We start from the raw sequence: 23081 nt of genomic DNA, 5'->3' as shown, positions 1-23081 counted from the left end.
TCTCTTCTCTTCTCTTCTTTCCATTTCTTTTCTATTCTTTCATTCTTAGTTCTCTTCTTTCATTCTTAATTCTGTTCTATTCTTATTCTATTCATTATTCCATTCCATTCTATAATTTCTCTTCTCTTCTTTCCATTTCTTTTCTATTCTTTTCTATTCTTTCATTCTTAGTTCTATTCTTTCATTCTTAATTCTATTCTATTCTTATTCTATTCATTATTCCATTCCATTCTATAATTTCTCTTCTCTTCTCTTCTTTCCATTTCTTTTCTATTCTTTCATTCTTAGTTCTATTCTTTCATTCTTAATTCTGTTCTATTCTTATTCTATTCATTATTCCATTCCATTCTATAATTTCTCTTCTCTTCTTTCCATTTCTTTTCTATTCTATTCTATTCTTTCATTCTTAGTTCTATTCTTTCATTCTTAATTCTGTTCTATTCTTATTCTATTCATTATTCCATTCCATTCTATAATTTCTCTTCTCTTCTTTCCTTTTCTATCCTACCCTATTCCATTCCATTCTTATTATGCATGACAAGTAAGATACAGACTTGAAGCCATGATATGTATACGCCCAAAGTTAAACAGATTAAACTTTTTTTTCTTCTTGCGTTCTCAAACAAGGCCTACTCTATGCAAGAATTCCCAAACCGATGATTTTGCTGCAGGCTTGGCATTGAGAGAAACACTTGCTGCTCTTAATTTGTTGAATTGCTGAGATGTTATCTGAATGTGATCTATGATTTATTGATTAATGCCCCAGCCCTATAAATCCAAGGGGGAAAGTCTATTGATTTTCATACGGTAAATTCCAAGGATGTCATGTCATGTCACACTGTTTTTTAATAGTATTTACAACGGTGTGGATCGCTCGTTTTTTTTTTGTTTTGATTTGCAAGGTGGGGAGAAGTTTGGTTTTTATTTTTCTTTAAATTTAGTCTTTTTGTTTCCTTCCGTCTGCAGCCACAGATGATGTTGTAGCAGTTCACTGAAGCCGTGGCTCGCTACTTCCAACTTTTATTTATTTATTTGAAGGTGTGAAGATGAATGTTAGCAGAAAGGCCATTTGCAACAGCCTGTCTCCTAAAGAAGTGTCACACAGAAAGAGTCTGTAGTATTTTGGTCTGGAATTCACACAAATACAGGTGGCTCTGAACAATTTGCAATCTCTTCCTGATTCCTTGGCTGCCAAATGTCCCCTAAACACAGACTTCAAGCATTCAAATGGAACGTGCAATTCCATCCAGCATGTATTTTTTTTAATGCCACAAGTACAGCATTCTTCCTGATTCCCTGTAATTACCAGTGTGAAACTCTCTGGAGCATCTGTTTCTCCACCTTAGCAACTTTAAGACGAGCGGACTTCAACTCCCAGAATTCCCCAGCCAGCCATGGGAATTCTGGGAATCCCACTCATCACCACTGAAATGACCACTAGATGGCAGCAAGGAGATTCACATCTCTTTGCTGCCCTCTAGTGGTCATCCAAAGCTTTGCCACTCCAATATAGTGACTGGGAGAACTCTGGGAATTGAAGTCCTCTTAAAGTTGGTAAACACTGCTTAAATGTTTAAAAGGAAATCTATATATTTTAGAGCTTTCCCTGATTTTATATTTCAGTTGAGGTTTACAATCTTGACCTGTACATTTTTCCAGGATAGGAAAAGAATCTAAACTTTTTCAAGCTGTTGAAGACAGTAACAAATGTCCTTGTTTTGTTCTGTGTGGTTTCTTTTAGTCTTTTATAACAAATAATAACTGATTTTATGTATTTATTCACTGTTGTATGCCACCCAGAGTTGTTTTCAGTGAGATGGACCGTATAAATTAGATAGGAAGGTAGGTAGGTAGGTAGATAGACAGACAGACAGAGATGAGTGGAGGGTGGGAGGGAAGGAAGGAAGGAAGGAAGGAAGGAAGGAAGGAAGGAAGGAAGGAAGGAAGGAAGGAAGGAAGGAAGGAAGGAAGGAAGGAAGAAAGATTGCTTTTGGTGAGATGGGCTATATAAAATAGATAGGTAGGTAGATAGGTAGGTAGATAGATAGATAGATAGGGAGGGAGGGAGGAAGGAAGGAAGGAAGGAAGGAAGGAAGGAAGGAAGGAAGGAAGGAAGGAAGGAAGGAAGGAAGGAAGATTGCTTTTGATGAGATGGGCTATATAAATTAGACAGATAGAGAAATAGAGAGATAGAGATATAGAGATAGAGATAGGAAGGAAGGAAGGAAGGAAGGAAGGAAGGAAGGAAGGAAGGAAGGAAGGAAGGAAGATTGATTTTGATGAGATGGGCTATATAAATTAGAGAGATAGAGAACAGAGAGATAGAGAGAGAGGTAGGAAGATTGATTTCGATAAGATGGGCTATATAAATGAGAGAGATAGAGATAGGAAGGACAGAAGGAAGGAAGGAAGATTGATTTTGATGACATGGGCTATATAAATTAGAGAGATAGATAGGAAGGAAGGAAGGAAGGAAGGAAGGAAGGAAGGAAGGAAGATTGTTTTTGATGAGATGGGCTATATGAATTAGACAGAGAGACAGAGAGAGAGAGAAAGAAAGAGAGAGAGATATACCTAAGGTGACCCTCTCTGACCCTTCTCTAACTCGCCTTCCTTCCGCCTCCTAGCGTTGCGAGACCTCCGAATCCAGCTGGAGAACTCGACGGCCAACGAGCTGAGCATAAGCATCGACAACACCACTCTGGCTGATGAGGGAGAATATACCTGCACGATATTCACCCGGCCCGTACGGACTGCGAAAGCCATGGTCACCGTCTTGGGTGAGGCAAAGGGGTCAGTGGCGAGCCGTGTCCCAAATGGGAGGGGCTGTTCCCAGGATACTTCAGTCTTCCCAAGAGGTTGAGGGCACGCGGGCTCCGTCTGGAATACCCCGGTCGCCTCCCGCCTTGGACTCCCAACCACAACCGAGCCCGGAATTTCCATCTGCCTTGGAAAGGCAGGCAGTCCTCGACTCGCAACCACAGGCAAATTTTCTGTTGCTAAGCGAGTACAGTTGCGGAGCGAGCTTTGCCTCGCCGTACGGCCTTTCTCGCCACGGCGACTAAGCGAATCATGCAGCTGTTCAGTTAGCAACATGGTCGTTAAGTGAATCCAGCTCCCCCGTTGTCTTTGCTTGTTGGAAGGTCCCAAACAGAAGATCGCGTGATTTTCTGGAGATGCTGCAACAGTCATAAGTACAAGCCAGTTGCCGAGTGTCTGAATTTTGATCATGTGACCCCCCGGGGATGCTGCGATGGTCGCTCAGTGTGAAAACGGGTCAGAACAGCCCCCTTTCTTCAGTGTCATTGTAACTCCAGTCACTAAATGAATGATTGTATCAGTCGAAAACTGCCTGTCGGCTTCTGGACATGGGCATACGAGTTGCAAATGCCCAGGGGAAAATGAAATATTTCAGGAATGGAACAACTGTTTTGTACATCCCAAACACACAACGTGTTGACCCAAAGGGGCGTGGCACAAAGGCAACACAGTCAAATAAGCAAGAAGAGTCCCTTTAATTATCTCCAACTTTGCCCCCACTGTCCAGGTTACCTTCAGGCTGGACAAAAACTCTCCCAGGAGCAATCTTTAAGTGGAGGAAATTCAGTCCAAAAACAAAGTACATATAAACTGTAAATAAAAATCCAAACAAACCACACTGCAGCAATTAACTTGACAGGGCAGGAGAAGGAATTGCAGGCTTGAAAGGCCAGCCAAACACACACAGTTGGGAAGATGCCAGGAACCCAGATAAGCCTCAACGATACCAGCTAATTCACGATTTGTTTCCAACAGTTTCCTGTGCGCAACTTCCCTTTTTAAACACTGTGTTCCCAGCTGCAGCTAATGAAGGGAATCAGGGCCGTTTCCTCCCCCGTAAGCCATGCCACTCACATTGCTCCCTCTCCCATTCCTCCCTGCGTGCCCTAGGATGAAGAGCGGGTGGGCCTGGGTCTTCCTCTGAATTCCCTCTCCCTTGTTCTACCTCCCCGCTGCTCTGCCCAGTCAGACTTTGCCCTTCTCCAGTTTCTTCCACAGCTACTCCCTGTCAGCTGCTCAGCCTCCCCCTCTGAATTAGATTCTGACAGGGGCATGACACACAATTATTGTCAAAGAAGAAGCAACAATTGTGACATCTTTAATCAACGAGGCAGGGGAGATGTCGTCCTAGCGCAGGGCTATAATTTCGCTCCAAATTTTAGAGGCATGTTATCCTTTCTGGGAACAAAAGCTCCCAAGTGCATCTTCTCCGGGATCCTTTTAAGTCGCTAGTCCTCATTGTCCTCTTTTCTTTCAGGAATCCCACAGAAACCCCAAATCTCTGGTTACTCAGGCCCTCTTAGGGAAGGAGACGTGGCTGCGTTGACATGTGTCTCTTCTGGCAGTAAGCCAGCAGCTTATCTCAGATGGAAAAAGGGTGACAAACACTTGACAGGTAAGTTGCCAGCATACTGTTTTAAGAACCTAAGAAGGATGTTAGTTTGGGCCGCCTACTTTGTTTCCCGTCTGCTTATGAAATATTCATAAAACGGAGAGCGATACCTTTACCAGTCAGTATTCACAGATAGAGTGCGCTGATACAGGTGAAGAAGAAGAGTGCAAAAGTTGGCTTGAAGCTCAACATTAAAAAAAAAAATTAAGATCGTGGCATCCATCCCTCTCAATTCCTGGCCAATAGATGAGGAAGAAATGGAGGTAGTGACAGATTTTTTCTTCCTGGGCTCCACTGCAGATGGGGACTGCAGGCAAGGAATTAAAAGGTGCTTGCTCCTGGGGAGGAAAGCTATGGCAAATCCAGACGGCCTACTCAAAAGCAGAGACAAATCCCCCTGCCAACAAAGGGGCGTAGAGTCAAGCTGTGGTTCCCCCAGTGGCAATGTATGGCTGGGAAAGTTGGACCGTAAGGAAGGCTGAGCGCCAAAGAATGGAGGCCTTTGAACTCTGGGGCTGGAGGAGGCTCCTGCGAGTCCCTCGGACTGCAAGGCCATCCAACCGGTCAGTCCTAGAGGAGATCCACCCTGACTGCTCTTCAGAAGGCCGGATCCTGGAGAGGAAACTCAAAGACTTTGGCCAACACATGAGAAGGAAGGACTCGCTGGAGAAGAGCCGAATGCTGGGAACGATGGAGGGAAAGAAGAAGAAGGGGACGACAGAGAAGGAGATGGCTGGAGGGAATCCCTGAAGCAGTTGGCGTGAGCTTCAATGGACTCCAGAAGATGGTGGAGGACAGGAAGGCCTGGAGGAACGTTGTCCATGGGGTTGCAATGGGTCGGACACGACTTTGCAAATAAGAACAACAACAATTTGCAGATAGACTGCACTGGGAACATGGAGGCACAGGTGCCAGTTTTCCTTTCTGGTTTAGCGCCACCTTTCTTTAAAGCCTATTAAACTTGTGACCCTTAACCTACAGTGACTTGTGGCCAAGAGCTCTTTAACTGAATTACCTCTAAGGTAGAAGCAAATTACACGCCAGTATACAACCACGTAATTTTGAAGTTTCCTCCCATTACTTAATTTTTATTCATATTCTTATAAGACCCTTGCATTCTTCTAATAAAGCATTTACACAAACACAGAATTTCAAAATGGAGTTGTCTCTGTTGCCTTTTCCCTCTGCCTTCCTTTTTCCTTCCCCCTCTCTCTCCGCCTTTCCTTTAATGCTGTGTCTTTCTAGACTGTAATCTTGAAATTTATTTATAGAATGAATGAGCTGGAAGGGACCTTGGAGGTCTTCTAGTCCAGCCCCTGGCTCAAGCAGGAGAGCCTATAATATTTCAGATAAGCGGCTGTCCGGTCTCTTCTTAAAAGCCCCCAGTGATAGAGTGCCCATGATTTCTGGTGGCAAGTTGTTCCACTGGTTACTTCTTCTCATTGTTAGGAAATTTCTCCTTAGTTCTAGGTTGAATCTTTCCTTGATTAGCTTCCACCATTGTTTCTTGCCTTGCTCTCTGGTGCTTTGGAGAATAATTTGAGCCCCTTCTTCCTTGTGGCAGCCCCCCAAGTAGTGCAAAGGTGGCAAAAGCTCCCCCAAAAAAATAAAACAGGATAATATAGATGGGATTCTTGACTGGTGAGTTGAACTTTCTAGGTCAAAAACTATCCCCTAAGCATATTGCGATCCGGAATCTTAAAGGCTGTGTTTGTAAGTCATCCCCCTCCCTTCTCTCCTTTTGCTAGACCACCAATCTCAGTTTGTTTCTCTCTCTCTCTCTCTCTCTCTCTCCCAAACAGGCCAGTCGTCGGACATCTCCAAAGATGCCAACGGAAAAACCTTCACGGTCAGCAGCCACATAGAAATTACAGTCAGCAAAGAGGACGATGGTGCAAACGTTACATGCACAGTCGATCACGCCTCTATGCAGATCTCCGGGAAATCGGCTTTGCAGCGCCTCTCTGTCTTTTGTATGTGACTTATTTCGAAAACCTTGCAGAATTATGACAGTTCAATCTTGGTCACTTACAGATATAGGTGGACTTCGACTCCCAGAGTTCCTCCCACCCCATTTTTAATTACTGGCGTCCTGAAAGGGAGGAGGGAGGAGCGGGGAGAGGAAGGAGGCAATTGACATGTTGAGGGTAGAGATGAGGAAAGGGTGCCGGTGTGTGTGTGTGTGTGTGTGTGTGTGTGTGTGTGTGTGTAAGAAGGGGGAAACTTGTGATGCTTTGCATGGAAAGCTCAGATCTTGCCTTCCTTCTGCTGCAACCGGTAATCTGTCAGGATTCCGGCAGTTCCCCCCAATTAAATCCCGAGTCTCGAGCCAAACTTCCAAAACTTCAAAAGGATTTATTGAGAGTTAACATGTCTGGCACTGCCTGGGTGCAGCCAACTCTGAGACGCATCGTTCATTGTCACCCTTGACTCTATTTTTTTCCCCCACCCCCTGGGTGTATCGTAATTCATATTCTCCAATGGGACGCCTCCATAGCCAAGAATCATGCTCTCCAGTTAGAATTTTGCGCGGCAGAAACTTCAGTCACCTAGTTACTATCTTTGAAAACATTGATGGAATGCACTTTCGGTTTTGCAAGCTGCCGCACTGCTTCCCCCTCCCTTTTCGTTGGCAACTCTAAAAAGACCATAGAAATATTTTATGAGTCGACATAATCCTTAGTAAGAGAACCTATCGCTTCAACTGGAGTCGGGGGTCTCTCTTTCCTGAGGAGCTAGCTGCGGCAGGGCTGACAAATTTCCTAAAAGGCCTTCTTGAAATAAAAATGACGAGAGAATCAGGTCGCTTTGCTTTGTAGCAAAGTGTCAGCCTGCCATTGCAGGTTTAATTTTTTAAAAATTAAAAAAATATATATATTTTAAAAGTTCAAGAGAGAAAGAGGAGGAAGCATCTGGAATCCCAAGGAAGGCTCTGAGGCAAAACAGAGCGATGCATCTCTGGATCTCTGGAGACCCCAGTAAAGAATTATAGTGAACCAATTGTTGTCCATCCAGAATACAGGTAGTCCTCGACTTACAATAGTTCATTTAGTCACCGTTCAAAGTTGCAACGGCACCCCAAAAAAAGTGACTTTTAGGACCGTTTTTCACAGTTACGACCTTTGATGCATCTCCATGGTCATGCGATTCAAACTTCCCGATGCTTGGCAACTGGCTCATACTTATGACCGTTGCTCTGTCCCTTTTTGCGACCTTCGGATAAGCAAAGTCCGTGGGGCAGCCAGGTTCACTTCACAACCAGTTTACTAACTCATTGACTGCGGTGGTTCACTTAAAACAAGGTCATAAAATGAGGCAAACCTCCCTTAACAAATGTCTCACTTAACAACAGAAATTTGGGGGGGTCCATGGTGGCTGTAAATCGAGGATCCAACCTGTAAAAAATTTGGCAATTCTTGCTTAACTGTTTTTCCTCTATTTTTCTCCTTTGGTCGTCTTCTCCTCAGACAAACCAACGGCAAAAATTGAGCCCAGACCGGAACACCCACAAGAAGGCGACAATTTGGTGCTGCACTGCAAAGGAGAAGGGAATCCAATGTGAGTTTTGGATCCTGAGATCTTCAGGAAGTCAGATTTGTAACCGATAGTGTCCTTTTGGCTCTCTCTCTCTCTCTTTTTTTTTTTCGTCCTTTCCCTACAGAATTGTAGCTTGTGTTTTGCTGGGGTGCAAATAGCACAGGCGTATCTGTTGTTCGCAAGGGTGCTGTTTTATTTTTCAGCTGCCTACATACTCTGTGTCTTTTGGGTGTGTGTGTGTTTTCAAAGCCCTGCAAAAATAATAAAATAAATGGCTTACGATCGAATAAATGTCCTGCAGCGGCAAAAATAAAATCAAATGAAATAAATAAAATGAAATACACCCAAGAAGCCAAGAAAACAGATGCAGGTGTATTTTGGAAGGGGCGGTGGACGGAAATGCCGATAAAGGTTAAATTTTAAGTGGATCATGGGATCAGAGTGGTGCGGCGGCCTAGAAGGGGGGCTCTCGCCTCGCAATCAGGAGGCTGTGAGTTCGAGCCTAGGTAGAGACAGGTATTTCTCTCTCTGGACACGTTGAGATTATATCTGCTGACTTATGACTCCGCATTGGCGACAGGAAGAGCATCCGGCCAGTAAATACTTAGCTCCATTTAGTTGCCTAGACTCCGCCCCTCAAGGGATTATGGGGTCATTAAAAAAAACCCCAATCAGTTTGTGCTCCTTTTCATTCTTTATTCTTACTGTTTCTTTTAATATTTTTCAGTTTTTCAGGTACCAAGGGGTAACTATAGAAATTGAAATGATAGATAAAAATAATCCTCAATTTATGGCCGCAATCAAGCTCAATATAATCACATGACAGCAAGTGAATTTCTGGATTTGTTTTCACAGTAGGCGTTGAGTGAACGCCGTGCGGTCATTCAGCAGCCCATTTCATTTGAACGTGTGCTTTTCTACTGGAAACAGGGTGAAAACTTTGCGGATAGTGGTCATGTGACTGCAGAACTTTGTATAAAGTCACATGACCACAGAGGGCAGCAGAACCACGTATGACCACCAGGGGGTGCTTGACAGCAGGGAGTCTCCAACCTTGGCGACTTTAACACTTTGTGGACTTCAACTCCCAGAATTCCTCAGCCATCTAGGAGTTGAAATCCGCAAGTCTTAAAAGTTGCCAAGGTTGGAGAAGTCCTGCTTTGATCTTCATTTAACAACCCCCCACAATCCCTTGCGGGGTGGAGTCTGGGTAACTTGGATGGAGCTAGCAGAGTGTTTGAATGGCCGGATGCCTTTCCTGGTCGCCAATGCGGAGTTTTGTTCAGCAGACAATATTCTCATCGTGCCCAGAGAGAGAGAGAGAGAGAAATCTGCCTCTATCTAGGATCGAACTCACAGCCTCCTGATTGTGAGGTGAGAGCTCTGCCTCTAGGCCACCGCGTCCTTGGAGAGTCCCGCTTTATAGGCCCTAAAATGGTTGTTAAGTGAGGACAGAGCCTCCCATTCTCTTTGATCCGTTGACCCATTGAGGTCTCTCTTCTTTCCTTCCTTTACAGCCCTCAGGATTACAAGTGGGAGAAGGACGGTGTCGACACCCCGTTGTTGGACGCTCAAGACAACATCCTCTCCTTCCCCAACTTAAACAAAAGCGACAGTGGGACTTATATTTGCTATGCTTCCAATCTTATGGGCAACTCCATTGCAAGATACACCCTCTCCGTCAGCGGTAAGACGTGTCTTCTAAGCCCTCTGCTAAGTGGACTTACTAACAGGATAGCAGTTGTTGGAAGGGACCTTGGAGGTCTTCTAGTCCAACCCCCCCTGCTCAAGCAGGAGAACCCTACACCAGTGGTGGCTAACCTTTATGGGCTCCTGTGCCCAAAATTGTGGGCGCGCTTGCATGCTTGCGCTCGCATGCCAGCATCCAGAAGGCAATGCACGTCCCTCCCCCACGCCCCCTACGCATGCACGCACCATCCCATCCACACACACCCCTGCCCTCACCTGCACTGCGCCTCACAGCTGATTTTGGGCCGGTTCGAGGCCTTTTTCAGCCTCCCAAAGGGCTTGAGGAAGGTTTCTGCAGGCCTCTGCAAGCTTTGTGGGCCGAAAACTAGCTCTGTTTTGTCACTTCCTGTTTTTTCCAAAAATACCGGAAGTGATGAAACAGGCCTAATTTTCGTCCTGCAGAAACCTGCAGAAGCCTTCCTCAAGCCTTTGGGAGGCCGGAAAAGGCCTCAAACCAGCCAAAAATCAGCTGTGAGGTGCGCACATGCGCAGTGAGATGAGTTTGCCTGCAAACTTGAGTGCCAGCACAAATGGCTCTACATGTCACCTGTGGCATACGTGCCATAGGTTCTCCCCACGGCCCTACACCATTCTGGCCAAATGACTATCCAATCTCGTGTTCAGAAACCTCCAGTGTTGGAGCACAAGTTCTTGAGGCAAGTCGTTCCACTGGTGTATTTTTCTAATTGTCAGGAAAATTCTACATTGGGGTTCTCTCCTTGATTTAACTGATTAACAGAATTGGAACGGACCTTAGAGGTCATCTAGTCCAACCCCCCCTCGTCCATTTCTTCAGTTTGCATCCTGATTTTCTTCCTGGAACTCAAGACCATAGACATTGTGCCTCTTCCTCCAATTTTCCCGTTACAACAGCCCTATTGGGTTACTTTTTGCCAAAAAATAATGAGTGTGAACCCAGTTCCATCATGGCCGAGATTAAATTTCTACCTAGTTCTCCTCAGACTGAAGTCAAAAACCCATTTGGGTTTTTATTTCATGGATTCTAAGCTGGTTGGCTTGGCCCAGTGACCAAGACTCCGATATTGGTGTTTCAGAAATGCTTGGTACTGAATTGTCATTTTCAGATTTTTAAGTCAAACTCTTTGGCTGACTTTCATTGGTCCTCAGGATCCATTTTATGAGTTGACATAATCCTTACTAAGAGAACCTACCACTTTAACCAAATGGAGTTGGGGGTCTCTCTCTCTTTCCTAAGGACTTGGCTGGGGCAGGCCTGACAAATTTCCTAAAAGACCTTCTTGAAATAAAGCAATCAAGTTAATAAAATAATCCGGACTGTTCTTCAACTGGGCTTTCCAAATTGACCACAATTTGGGGACAATTTCACACCTCACTGCATGTTACTTATTTGAGGGGTGCCTCTCATCTTGAGTGTGGCCTGGGGTGAAGCTCTCCCCTCATAATCAGGAGGTTGTGAGTTCGATCCTAGGTAGAGGCAGATATTTCCCCCTCTGAGCACGATGAGAATATATCTGCTGTTTATATCTGCTGTTTAATGGCCGGGTGCCAAAACTCCATGTTGGCAATAGGAAGGGCATCCGGCCATTAAACACTCAGTTGCCCAGACTCCACCCCACAAAGGATTATGGGATCATTAACAGAAGATGATGATTGCTTATGTTTATGCCTTTGATGACTGCCAGATTAAGTCTCCAAAGTTAGCAAAGACCTCAGTCCGTGGTGCTGAAGTATCAAAGAAGGGAACTTGAAATATCTCCTTTGAGACCATTTTATGTCTTGTTGACTTCACGGTCAAGCTGTTTTCCAAAGCACCAGACAAGGAATAATGAATGGAAACTGGACAAGGAGAGATTCAACCTGGAAATCAGGAGGAATTTCCTGACAGGGAGAACAATCAACCCATGGAACAGAAGTTGCCTTCAGAAGTTGTGGGAGCTTCATCCCTGGAAGCTTTCAAGACTGGACAGAAATGGTGTAGGGTCTCCTGCTTTAGTTAGGGGGTTGGACTTGATGACCTACAAGGTCCCTTCCAACTCTGTTAATCTGTTAAAAACTTCTGCCAGGATGTTTCTCTGGGCTTCAAGTTTAAAAATACTATAAGTGGAACACCGTTTGACAAATCCAACCCTTTGTGGAACATCTGATAGATCTTGACTGGTCTAACAAAAGTTATGCATGATTGGAAATGACTTTTTTTTTTTTTTGATGAGAGATGGCCAAGACTGGGAAACTGGAAAATACATCCCAGAATGAAAGATTTAGAAAATGACTGCTGTCAAGAGTTTACCTGGATAATTCATGAAGTCAGCAAAGGTTGAAATAAAATCTAGAGGGACTTGCAGATATCACTAGAATCTGAATTTAACAACTCTTTGTCAGAATTGCTGTCCCTGTGGCAGAGATGTCCAGAGCAGAAGTGGTCAAAAAGGAAATTTTGTGTACATCAAAAAGCTTCTGTTCCTTTTTTTTTTAAAAAAAAATGCTGAATCCCCTGCCCTGGGGCTGATGTGATGAAGGCTGAATACCGGGTGTGTGTGGGAGAAACCCAGTGTAATATTTCACCCATATCAGAGAGAGCGCTTTTGAGTGACAGCAAACGTGTTCAAATTCCCCTTTTTTTTGCAGAATCTGAAGCACAGATGGAGAAAACCTGTGGGAAATATAGAAAATTAAGAAGGTTGACTTTTAGTTTCTAGTTCTGCTTGGCTCCCTGGCAGGATAGAATTGGGAAAACCCGGGTGGGTTTAAAAGGAAGCTACGTCTTGGGCACAACTTGACGTCATGGCACTAGCATGGCCATAACTGAGTTGGAAGGGACTTTGAAGGTCTTCTAGTCCAACCCTCTAAAAAGTAAAAGTAAAGGTTCCCCTCGCACATCCATGCTAGTCGTTTCCAGCTCTAGGGGGCGGGGCTCATCTCCGTTGCAAAACCGAAGAGCCAGCGCTGTCTGAAAACGTCTCCGTGGTCATGTAGCCGGCAGGACTAAACGCCGAAGGCGCGTGGAACGCTGTTCCCTTCCCACCAAAGGGATCCCTATTTTTCTACTTGCATTTTTTTTTACGTGCTTTCGAACTGCCATGTTGGCAGAAGCTGGGACAAGGAGCGGGAGCTCACTCCATGACACGGCGCTAGGGATTCAAACCGCCGAACTGCCAGCCTTTCTGATCGTCAAGCTCAGCGTCTTAGCCCCTGAGCCACCACGTCCCTTAGTCCAACCCGCTGCTGAGGCAGGAAACCCTAGACCATTCCAGACAAATGCCTGTCCAATCTCTTCTTTAAAACCTCCAGTGATGGAGCATTCATAACTTCTGGTGGCGAGTTGTTCCACTGGTTAATTGTTCTCACTGTCAGGAAGTTTCTTCTTAGTTCTAGGTTGCTTCTCTCCTGGATGAGTTTCTATCCGTTGCTTCTTGTCCTGCCTTCGGGTGCTTTGGAGAATAATTTGATCCCCTCGTCTTTGGGGCAGCCCTTAATCCTCCATCCTAAAGTTCCTAATCCTGTGCCAACTCTTTTCATCTACCTCCAAGGAGGGTTGTGCAAATGAAAAGTGTGAGGAAAATGTCAGCCTTGACTAATTCTTTTACTTATGGCCAATGCCTGAAGTCTAGTTTCCTGCAACAGAGGGACAGGCCGAAAACCAGCCAGCTTGGGAAGGTCATTAACCCCAATACACACCATTAAAAATTAACTTCAGACAATACCAGAGTCATTAAAAATTAATCCAGAGCAATCTAATAAAGGTCCTAATTTTGTTATGAAGATTAGCCCACCAGGCGGTCCTGGTGGATACAACGAAGGCAGGACACATCCATATTTGTCCTGGTTAGCAACTTTTATGGCACCCAGAAACTTGAGAGGAAATTAAATTGAAATCCTCAAAAAGCTATTTTAGCTCTCTACAGTCAGGAAAGGAATATAGAAAATCCAAAAGTATCTGATTTACATTTCATCTTGGCCAAGACCTTGAAAATGGTCATAATTCTTCTGTTCTGTTCTATTGTTCTGTTCTATTATTTTCTTTTCTGTTCTGTTCTATTCTTTCTGTTCTGTTCTATTATTCTGTTCTCTTCGTTTCTGTTCTATTATTCTTTCTGTTTTGTTCTGTTCTATTATTTTGTTTTGTTCTATTCTATTATTATTTCTGTTCTGTTCTATTCTTTCTGTTTTGTTTTGTTCTGTTCTGTTCTATTATTCTGTTCTGTTCTGTTATTTTTTCCTGTTATGTTCTATTCTATTATTCTTTCTGTTCTGTTATTCTTTTCTTTTCTGTTCTATTTCTGTTGTATTCTATTCTATTCTTTCTGTTCTGTTCTGTTATTCTTTTCTGTTCTGTTCTCTTATTCTTTCTGTTCTGTTCTGTTATTCTTTTCTTTTCTGTTCTATTCTATTATTCTTTCTTATTCTGTTCTATTCTATTCCATTCCACTCTGCTCTGTTCTACTTTACACTCCTCTACCCTTTACTCTACTCTACTCTACTCTACTCTACTCTACCCTACTCTACTCTACTCATCTATTTTCTATTTTCACTTTGGTTTGGCCACTGAGTCTCACATCCTGTTTCTACCCGGATAGATGCTAGCCCCATGACACCGCAGAGGGACAGCTATCACGCCATTGTTGGGGGCATCGTAGCCTTTGTCATCTTCTTCCTCCTCATCCTCCTCATCGTTCTGGGACACTACTTGATTCGGCACAAAGGTAAGGGGCCAGCCCCCCTCCCCTCCCGTCCCTTCGGTCCCTCTCGCCCCATCTTCAGGTGTCTTGAAGTTCCACTGCCCTGGGCCTTAGCGGTTCCTTCAGAAGCCCCGTTGACTTCAGAAGCCCAGATTGGAGGTGTACAACTTAGTCCCTCAACGTACGGCCGCTCATTTAGCCATGGTTCGAAGTTACAGTAGCAATGGAAAAAAGACACGGATGGCCGGTCCTTCCACTTATGGCCACATTTGGGCCAAAGACGTAGGAATAACTTGGAGCTTCCAAGGCCGCTCCTTTTTATCAGCCCGTAGAAGGAAGATCTGCAATAATTTGTGTCCTTTTTGCTTAGGAATTAAGCCAAATAACTCTCCTTCGTCTTCTTCCTTCCCTCACTTCCTTCTCTCTTTCTCTCTCTCTCTCTCCCTTTCCTTCCTTCTTCTCTCCCTCTCTCCCTTATATTTTCCTTCCTTCTCTATCATCACTCTTCCTTCCTTCCCTCCCTTTCTCCTTCCTTCCTACCTTCCTTCCTTCCCCCTGTATCATCTTTCTCCCTCCCTCCCTTTTCTTTTCCTTCCTTCCTTCTCTGTCAACACCCTTCCTTCCTTTCCTCCCCCTCTCTCTTCTTCCTTCCTTCCTTCCTTCCTTCCTTCCTTCCTTCCTTCCTTCCTTCCTTCCTTCCGTATCATCTTCCTCCTTCCCTTTTCTTTTCCTTCCTCTTCTCTATCACCACCCTTCCTTCCCTGCCTTTAACCTATCTTCCTTCCTTATCATCTTCCTTCCTCCCTCCCTTCTATTTTCCTTCCTTTCTCCTCTATCCTTCCTTCTCTCCCTTTAACCTTCCTTCCTCTTCCTCCCTCCCTCCCTTCTCTTCTCCTTCCTTTCTTCTCTATCCCCATCTTTCCCTCCCTCCCTCCCTCCCCACACAGGTACCTACCTGACCCACGAGGCCAAAGGCTCCGACGACGCCCCAGACGCCGACACGGCCATCATCAACGCAGAGGGAGGTCAACCAGGCGGGGACGACAAGAAGGAATATTTTATCTAAGAGGGGAAGGGTGGGGCACGGTGGCAGGGCAGCAGGGGGGGAGGAAGAGGAGGAGGAGGAGGAGGAGGAGGGGAAAAAAGGAAGAAGTTGCAGTGGCCAATTGGACCCCGACCTCAACCATCGGATGACAACGGAACCCACCCACCCACTATGTCTACGGCGTTTCTCTCGTGCCCGGGAAGGAATTTGGACGGAAAGAACAGAGGGACAGTAGTAGAAAGGCAGGGCCGAGATTGACCACAGACGGAGAAGGAGAGAAAGAGAGAGGAAGAAGGGGGCATGAAAACATCCGCTGGCTCATGATGCTTCTTGAACTTGTATAAAACATTGCAACCACATGGGAGAAGGTGGGGGGGGAAAACTCCCTCCCCCATATATGAACATTGGGAATCCTTGGAAACCAACAAAAGACCCCCCCCCCCCGCAGCTTTTCCTGCTTGCTTGTATCTACATACCTGCGGCTGCCAAGCTCACACTAAACACACAGAGCTGAAGAGTGAGTGATGATGCTACCTTCCTTCCCTTTCTCCTTCCTTCCTTCCTTCCTCCCACTTCCTCCCATCCGGCTTCCCTCCCTCCCCTCCCTCCCATTTCCTTCCTCCTTCCCTTCCTTTCTTCCTCCCACTTCCTTCCTCCTTCCTGCTTCCCTCCTTCCAATTTCCTTCCTTCTTCCCATTTCCTTCCTTCCTTCCTTCCTTCTTCCCATTTCCTTCCTTCTTCCCATTTTCTTCCTTCTTCCCATTTCCTTCTTCCCATTTCCTTCCTTCCTTCTTTCCATTTCCTTCCTTCTTCCCATTTCCTTCCTTCCTTCTTCCCATTTCCTTCCTTCCTTCCTTCTTCCCATTTCCTTCCTTCTTCCCATTTCCTTCCTTCCTTCTTCCCATTTCCTTCCTACTTCCAATTTCTTTCCTTCTTCCCATTTCATTCCTTCCTTCTTCCCATTTCATTCCTTCCTTCTTCCCATTTCCTTCCTTCCTTCTTCCAATTTCTTTCCTTCTTCCCATTTCCTTCCTTAATTCATTCTTCCCATTTCCTTCCTTCTTCCCATTTCCTTCCTTCCTCCCCATTTCCTTCCTTCTTCCCATTTCCTTCCTTCCTTCCTTCCTTCCTTCCTTCCTTCCTTCCTTCCTTCCTTCCTTCCCATTTCCTTCCTTCCTTCCTTTTGGCTTGTTTTCAGGGCTGTTGGTTTGGAGGTGCGGGGTATCTCTCCCTTCCCTCTTCTTCCCCCCCTCCCTTTTTTTGAAATCTCTGTTCTCGTCCCTTTCTGTTGTAGGCATGTCTTGATGGTCGGGTTGGGGGTTGCGTTTGAGGGATTGAATGGGTCTGTCTCTGCGTTCTTTAGGAGGGTCCTCGTTGTGGGCTACGGCCTCCGGGATAAAATCAGCTCGTGCAAAAATACATAAATAAATAAATTGAGGGGTTCGCATACACGACTCGGGGAATAACCCCCACCCACCCCAAACAGGTGCGATGTGGGCCCTTCCTCCCAGTGAGAAATGTTTAAAATTTCTCCCGCAAATCAGATCTTGGATGGGATGAAGGACCAAAAGCTTTGAGATGGTTGAACCGAGGAACCAAGTAAGATATATTTGAGAAGGTCAAGGGTTCTGTGGGACGCAAATAATTCCCTTGGTGTTCGAAGAATCTTTTTGTTTCTTGGATGCTCCTGAGTACAAAGGAATGGTCTCTGTTTTTGAAGTCTTCTTGATTCCTTAAAGCTTCCACAAACAAATCGGTACTAGTTACTTCAATCCTCTTGATTCAGGGATGTGAAAAAAATTAATCTTAGTGATTTGGATTCTTGGTTTGGACAAATTGGTACGAGTTATTTAAATCCTCTTAATTCTGAATCATTAGGGGAGTCCATTTCTCAGGCCCAATGATCTGGACGAATTGGTACCAGTGATTTAGGTCCTTTTTCCTTCGGACAAATTGGCACTCGTTACCTGAATTCCTTTGATTCGGAAAAAAGTAGGTGTCAAAGTTTAACTCAGATCCTCCTTGATTTGGAGAAATGAGGACCAATTACATGAGTCTTTCTTGATTGGGTGTATCAGTTATTTGGATCCAAGAGTTGGACAAAGTGGTAACTAACTTGGTTGGGTCCTTTTCATTCAGACCAATTGGTACTAGTTTCACGAATTTTCTTGATTCAGGGAAAAAAAGGGTGCAAAGTAATCCAGATCCTCCTTGATTTGGACAAACAAGGACCAATTACATCTTGATTTGGAGCATCAATTATTTGGATCCAGAATTCAGACCAAGTTGGACCAACTGACTCTGGATCCTTTTCGTTCTGACAAATTGGGACCAGTTTCTTGAGTTTCCTTGATTCAGAATGATCGGTCCCCGTAAATCAGACCCTTCGTTTGGCCAAACGAGAACACCGGTGGCCCAAGTCCTCTCAGTGTTGAAGAATTGATATCTCTTACTTGGGTTCTCGTGATTTGGAAGAATCGGGGCGGTGGGGTGTCCGTGCTCAGATCCGCTTACTTTGTGTCGGTCCCAGATCCCCGGGGGAAGAATGGGGAAAGGTCTGTGCCAGAGGGACAGTCCATGCGAACTGATTTTATCCTTCAGTCTCGTTTCGTTTCTCTCTTTGTCCAAGAGAAGAATGTTGTTTTGTGGTCTGTGTTACCGAGGGGCGCCAGCTTCCCAATTCAAGTCCCTACCCAAACCCATGGCAAAAACAAACAAAAAAAAATTATATATATGTTGTGACAGTTGTGGTTGGGTGTCGTCGAAGCTTTCCAACCATGGGAGGTGGGGATGATGGTGGACACGGGTGTTTTAAAAGGGGGGGGTGGAAAAGACTGCCCCCCCCAACCAGGATCTTCCTCAGTTGTGAGCCACACTGTGTCAGTTTACAAGGGTGTCACACCCTTCTGTGTCTTCCTTGCTGTAGAGATGAGAAAGGACTTTGCGGGGAGCATCCCAAGATGGCAAACTCCAACCTCCAAACACGTCCGGTGACGGGGAGAGTTGGACCAACAGGGTTCTTGAAAGCAACCGCCTCCGCCGTAAACCCCTGTTGTTTACTGCTTGACTATAAGATGGGGGGTGGTCTTGGATCTCAGCCATCCTCCCCCTTTTTGAACACAATTACAAGCAAACCCCCTTTTTTTCTTTCACCTGCACCAGAAACGGTGTCATTTGGCAAACTCACTTTTTTACTCACCTTTGTTGCGAATCCCGTTGTCTCAGTCTCACAAGGGGATCCCGGAAGGAGAAACTTTAAAAAGTCTACTTGCGATCAAGGAAATCGGTGTGATTTTTGGCGGGGAGGAAGGGGGTGAAAAATCAGGCCCGGAAAGTCGTCAGCTTCCCCCAGCCGATGGCAACGACAAAATTGTAAACTTTCGTAACAACGTATTTTAAAAAAAGGAAAGCACCACTTTATCATAAAAGGGAGGGGGTCCCGTGGCTACCGCCAGTGTTTTCAAAAGTTTTCACCAACACCTCAGTGAGGGCTAGAAACGTGGTGGATCTTTGCATGAACTAAAGCGACGTGAACTTGAACATTTTTGCATGAAACAAAAAGGGTGGACTTTTCGCGTTTTAACATCCAGTCTGGGGTGGGTAACTCTGTTGCCTTAGCTTTGTGAGTTTATACGACTTTTTTGTTTCGTTTTATTTTTGTCTACGATGTTTTAGTTTTTAGGATGGGTATACAGACAGAGAACAAAATCCTCCCCATTTCTGGGGAGAGTTTGCATTTCTGGGTCCTCCCAAAAGCCACCCAACTTTTCAGGACATCCCAATCTGTATCTGTGCATGGTTTTCTGGCAACTGAGATCTTAAGAGCCTGACTTTCTATACAGCTGATACTGTAGATAGCTAGAACTTTATGAATAAGCTGGATTTGTTTCATCCGGTCGTTGATTTGAAATTTCTCAGCGTGTGATCTGAGGCCAATAAAAGGAACGACCGCTGGGTGGCGGATGGAGTCCCCTACCACACGTCTAAGGAAAAACCACCAACTCATATGGTTTGTGAGGGACTCATGAAAGGCCTCCTTAAGACTTATCTCCTGGGGTTACTCCATGTCTGTGGAGATTCTCCGTCATCCAGGTTGTCCCAAACGTGCTTTTTCAAGAGGCAGCCGGACTTTCTGGTTGTTGTTTTTTCCTTTGAAGATGTTTTGCTTCTCATCCAAGAAGTTTCTTCAGCTCTGACTGGATGGTGGAGGATGGATGGATTTATACTCCTTGCAGGCAGCTGGTCGTTTGCATCCTTTTAGCAGGTCATTAAGGTCACTGGGAGGTATATCTGTGTCAGCAGGCTCACCTGAGTGGTGCAACATCATCTTATCGACATCATCTATCTCCGATCTACAATATCCTCTATCAATCTATGACCTCATCTATCTCCAGTCTACAACAAAACCTTTCAACAGTTCCAAGAAGGCTCCCATTAATTTGCATCATTCAGATGGCCCTGAGGACACAGATAAACCTCCAAGTGGCCTCAACGACACTCTAAAAGGATGCAAATGACCAGCTGCCTGCAAGGAGTATAAATCCTTCCATTCCCCACCGTCCAGTCAGAGCTGAAGAAGCTTCTTGAATGAGAGGTGAAACATCTTCAAAGAAAAAAAAAACAAGAAAATCCAGTGGCCTCTTGAAAAAGCAGCTTGGGGCTGAACTCCATGTTGCATCTGTGAGATTGGATAAATCCATGCAAGGAAATCCCACGAGTGGATTCAGTGGGTTGCATTCAGATAATTTGGAAAATCGAAAATTTTGATTTGTCGGAATCCGGTTAGATTTTTTTCCAATCTAGCCTTCCTCTTTGGAACTTCAAAGCAATGATTCAGATCCCATCCATATTGCCATCGGCTTCCTGAATATTCTGATTTTCCAGTGGCATGAATTCAACAAAGGGGATTAAACTTGATTTCTATTTTTGAAAGCACGGTCCTTTGAAAGGGGCAATACGGGGTGGCGATATCCCCTACGAATGGCTGTCTAGATTGGTGGGAACAAGTTGTGTCTAACACAGTATATTTCCACCTGGAAAATTTAAGACGGGTGGACTTCAACTCCCAGAATTCCCCAGCTATGGCTGGCTGGGGTATTCTGGGAATTGAAGTCCACCTGTTTTAAACTTGCCAAGATGGACAAATACTGGTCCAAAGTTTTACCCTGATCCAGCAAAGGGATTTATGATCCATCGGTGCAAACCCACCAGGTCTCCGTCGATACGAGGAAAGCCAACAAGGAGAGGTCTTCAAGATATTTGTCTGCTGGAAAAAGAAACCCAAGATTAGTTGTGTATGTGTGTTTTTTGTGCAGCGCTGAGAGGGATGTCCTAATTGGAGGTGTTGTTTTGGCTCAGCGGGGCAAATGCCAGTTTTAAAAGCCTAGATGTCTCTTTCAGCATGCAACAATTACTTGCTTTGTGGATGTTTTCCTCTCTGATGATCCGGAGTTGGTTCATTTTCCAATCTGACTCCGGGACAGACAACAATGCTGTGCCTGGAATACATCGCTCTCTCCAAACAGATCAGCTGCTTTTGTGGTTTTTAAACTCACGGCCTGTTTTATTCCCCTGTTTTTCCCTGGGTGACTCAGCCCTCCCCACATCAAAAAAGACAGGTTCAGCCTGAGATCATCTCTCTGTGTGGCATTTAACAACTGAAGCGCATGGATTTTAATGCTTGCATGGCCTGGCCAGTTAGGAGATGTTTTAATAATAACAGGCAGTTGCTTTTGCTAAAAGAAGAAAAAAAAAAGACAATTCCTATAGGGCTGCCATCTACTTCTTTCTTCCTCCCTTCTTTCCTTTCTTCTTCCTTTCTCTTCTTTTCTTTTTCTTTCTTTCTTTCCTTTGTAAAGCTTTGCAATGGATCTGTAAAGAGAAACTGCGCCAATTGTTTCTGATATGCAAAGGATTGCCCTCATATGGACTAGGACCATGAGGGGTTTTTTTCAGACATGTAAATATTTGATTTCTGGAGCAGAGCAAAGAGGCCTTCTGAATTCCTTTCTTCTTCTCTCTATAAGAAATAAATGGCTTTTTTTTATAATCAACGCTGTTGCATAATGGATAAATGAAATAATAATAATAATTCAGGGTGGCCATAACGGGTTGTTGTTTTATTGATGGTGTTATTGTTGCTATTATTATTATTATTATTATTATTATTATTATTATTATTATTATTATTATTATTTCTCTTACAATGATCATGCCATATTTTCAGGCCTCTCAGAAGGTGATTTTCATGGCAGGAAAAAACACCGTATTTTTTTTAAAAATCAAATCTTTGTAGGAAAGGAAGGGAACGCCTGTTTCTCAATGCTTTTTTAATCACCGTATTTATTAGCAGAACCGAAGGAAGGAAAGTGAGTTTTGTACGTTTTGGTCTCTGATGCAAAGGGCAATTGCAGGTCCTTGAAATTTCGGGGCAGTGGAGGAGCGATTTGACCTGCCACCTCCTCCTTCTAATTTCACTGCATAGTTTAAAAATAAAAACAGCAAGAAATCAGTTTTGAGAAATCAAAAATCAGAAAATCGGCAAGAGCAGCCTAGATTTAAAGGAAAGCTGGATAAAAAGCAGGAGGGAAAAAAAAAAAGAATAAAAGGAATAAAAAAGGAGAGTGCCCCATCCGTTTTATGCCCCGCCTGGTTTTGTTTTGAGCCCGCCCACTGGATTCTTACCCCGCCCCCTTTGGATTCTGGCCCCGCCCCTTACTCGCTTTGATTCCGCCTTCTTCCAACTTCTGACAAAGCACTCTCAACCCTCTCAAAGCAGGCCCAACCATGCTTCTAGTCCTCAGGATCAACATCTTTTATTTATGTTTTTTAACTTATTCTTTGCCTGTTCCACCCTCTCCTTGGGGGAATCTCCTGCTTTCTTCCGCCCTCACAACAACCCTGTGAGGAACCAATCCGGAAAGAAAGCCAGAATGGATGCAATGAATCAATTGAGCCTGAGAGAAGGAAAGGAGACTGTTTCCATTTTGACATATCGTTGCAATGCGGAATTTTTCCTGGGAGACAAGCTGTTAAATTACAAACCTGCAAAGATTTATTGACCATTTGGGTTTGTTGAGCTCCGTAGCATCTTCCAAGCTTGTCATCCTATAACTTAAAAAAAAAAACCAAAAACAGATCTGCAACTAATATCCCAATAACATTGCGGCCGTGGCGATCTTAGTGGCAGAGAACTCCAAAATCCAGTTACAACACCGGGGAACGTAAATAAATTGCATTTTCAGCGAGCTGGAAAAAATCCCTTCCTTACGTATGTTCTATTGAAATAGTGCAATCAGCAAAAGATTGGAAACAAACCCAATTCAAATAAATAAAATAAACAAACCCAACTCTACTCAAAAAACAGATATACATAAATACCTGTTCTAATAAAGAACAGATATACTGTGTATATCCTCATATACATAGTAGCGGACGCTTGCTAACACAATCTTGAAAAACGCCACGTTTTTAAAACCCAGCTTCCGCACCGATCTTCTCACCAGAAGATTAGTGAACTCTCCAACATCGAATGTGTCCATAGGGCTATAAACCTAGTTAATTTTTGGCTGAGTTAAATGTCAAAAAGCGGGTGGCTCATTTGAGGCAATTGTATTGGCGTTGTGTTGGTGCCAAATCTGCCCGTCTGGTTTTAACACCT

General features: G+C 44.4%; 1 protein-coding gene across 1 annotated transcript in view; it reads left to right on the top strand.

Annotated features, from left to right (window-relative positions):
- CADM3 (cell adhesion molecule 3) overlaps nt 1–21465 on the top strand; it is a 104482-nt gene extending 83017 nt beyond the window's left edge. The window contains exons 3-9 of the mRNA XM_087913680.1: nt 2628–2780; nt 4298–4435; nt 6235–6405; nt 7900–7990; nt 9487–9656; nt 14275–14400; nt 15324–21465. Coding sequence (XP_087769806.1) covers nt 2628–2780; nt 4298–4435; nt 6235–6405; nt 7900–7990; nt 9487–9656; nt 14275–14400; nt 15324–15442 — 968 coding nt within the window. The 3' untranslated portion in view covers nt 15443–21465. The remainder of the gene's footprint in view (nt 1–2627; nt 2781–4297; nt 4436–6234; nt 6406–7899; nt 7991–9486; nt 9657–14274; nt 14401–15323) is intronic.
- The last annotated feature ends 1616 nt before the right edge of the window (nt 21466–23081 follow it).

The sequence above is a fragment of the Pseudonaja textilis genome, chromosome 16 (assembly GCF_049901715.1).
Source record: "Pseudonaja textilis isolate UNSWEBS1 chromosome 16, rPseTex1.2, whole genome shotgun sequence".
NCBI lineage: Eukaryota > Metazoa > Chordata > Lepidosauria > Squamata > Elapidae > Pseudonaja > Pseudonaja textilis.
This window is presented reverse-complemented; position numbering and strand designations above follow the sequence as displayed.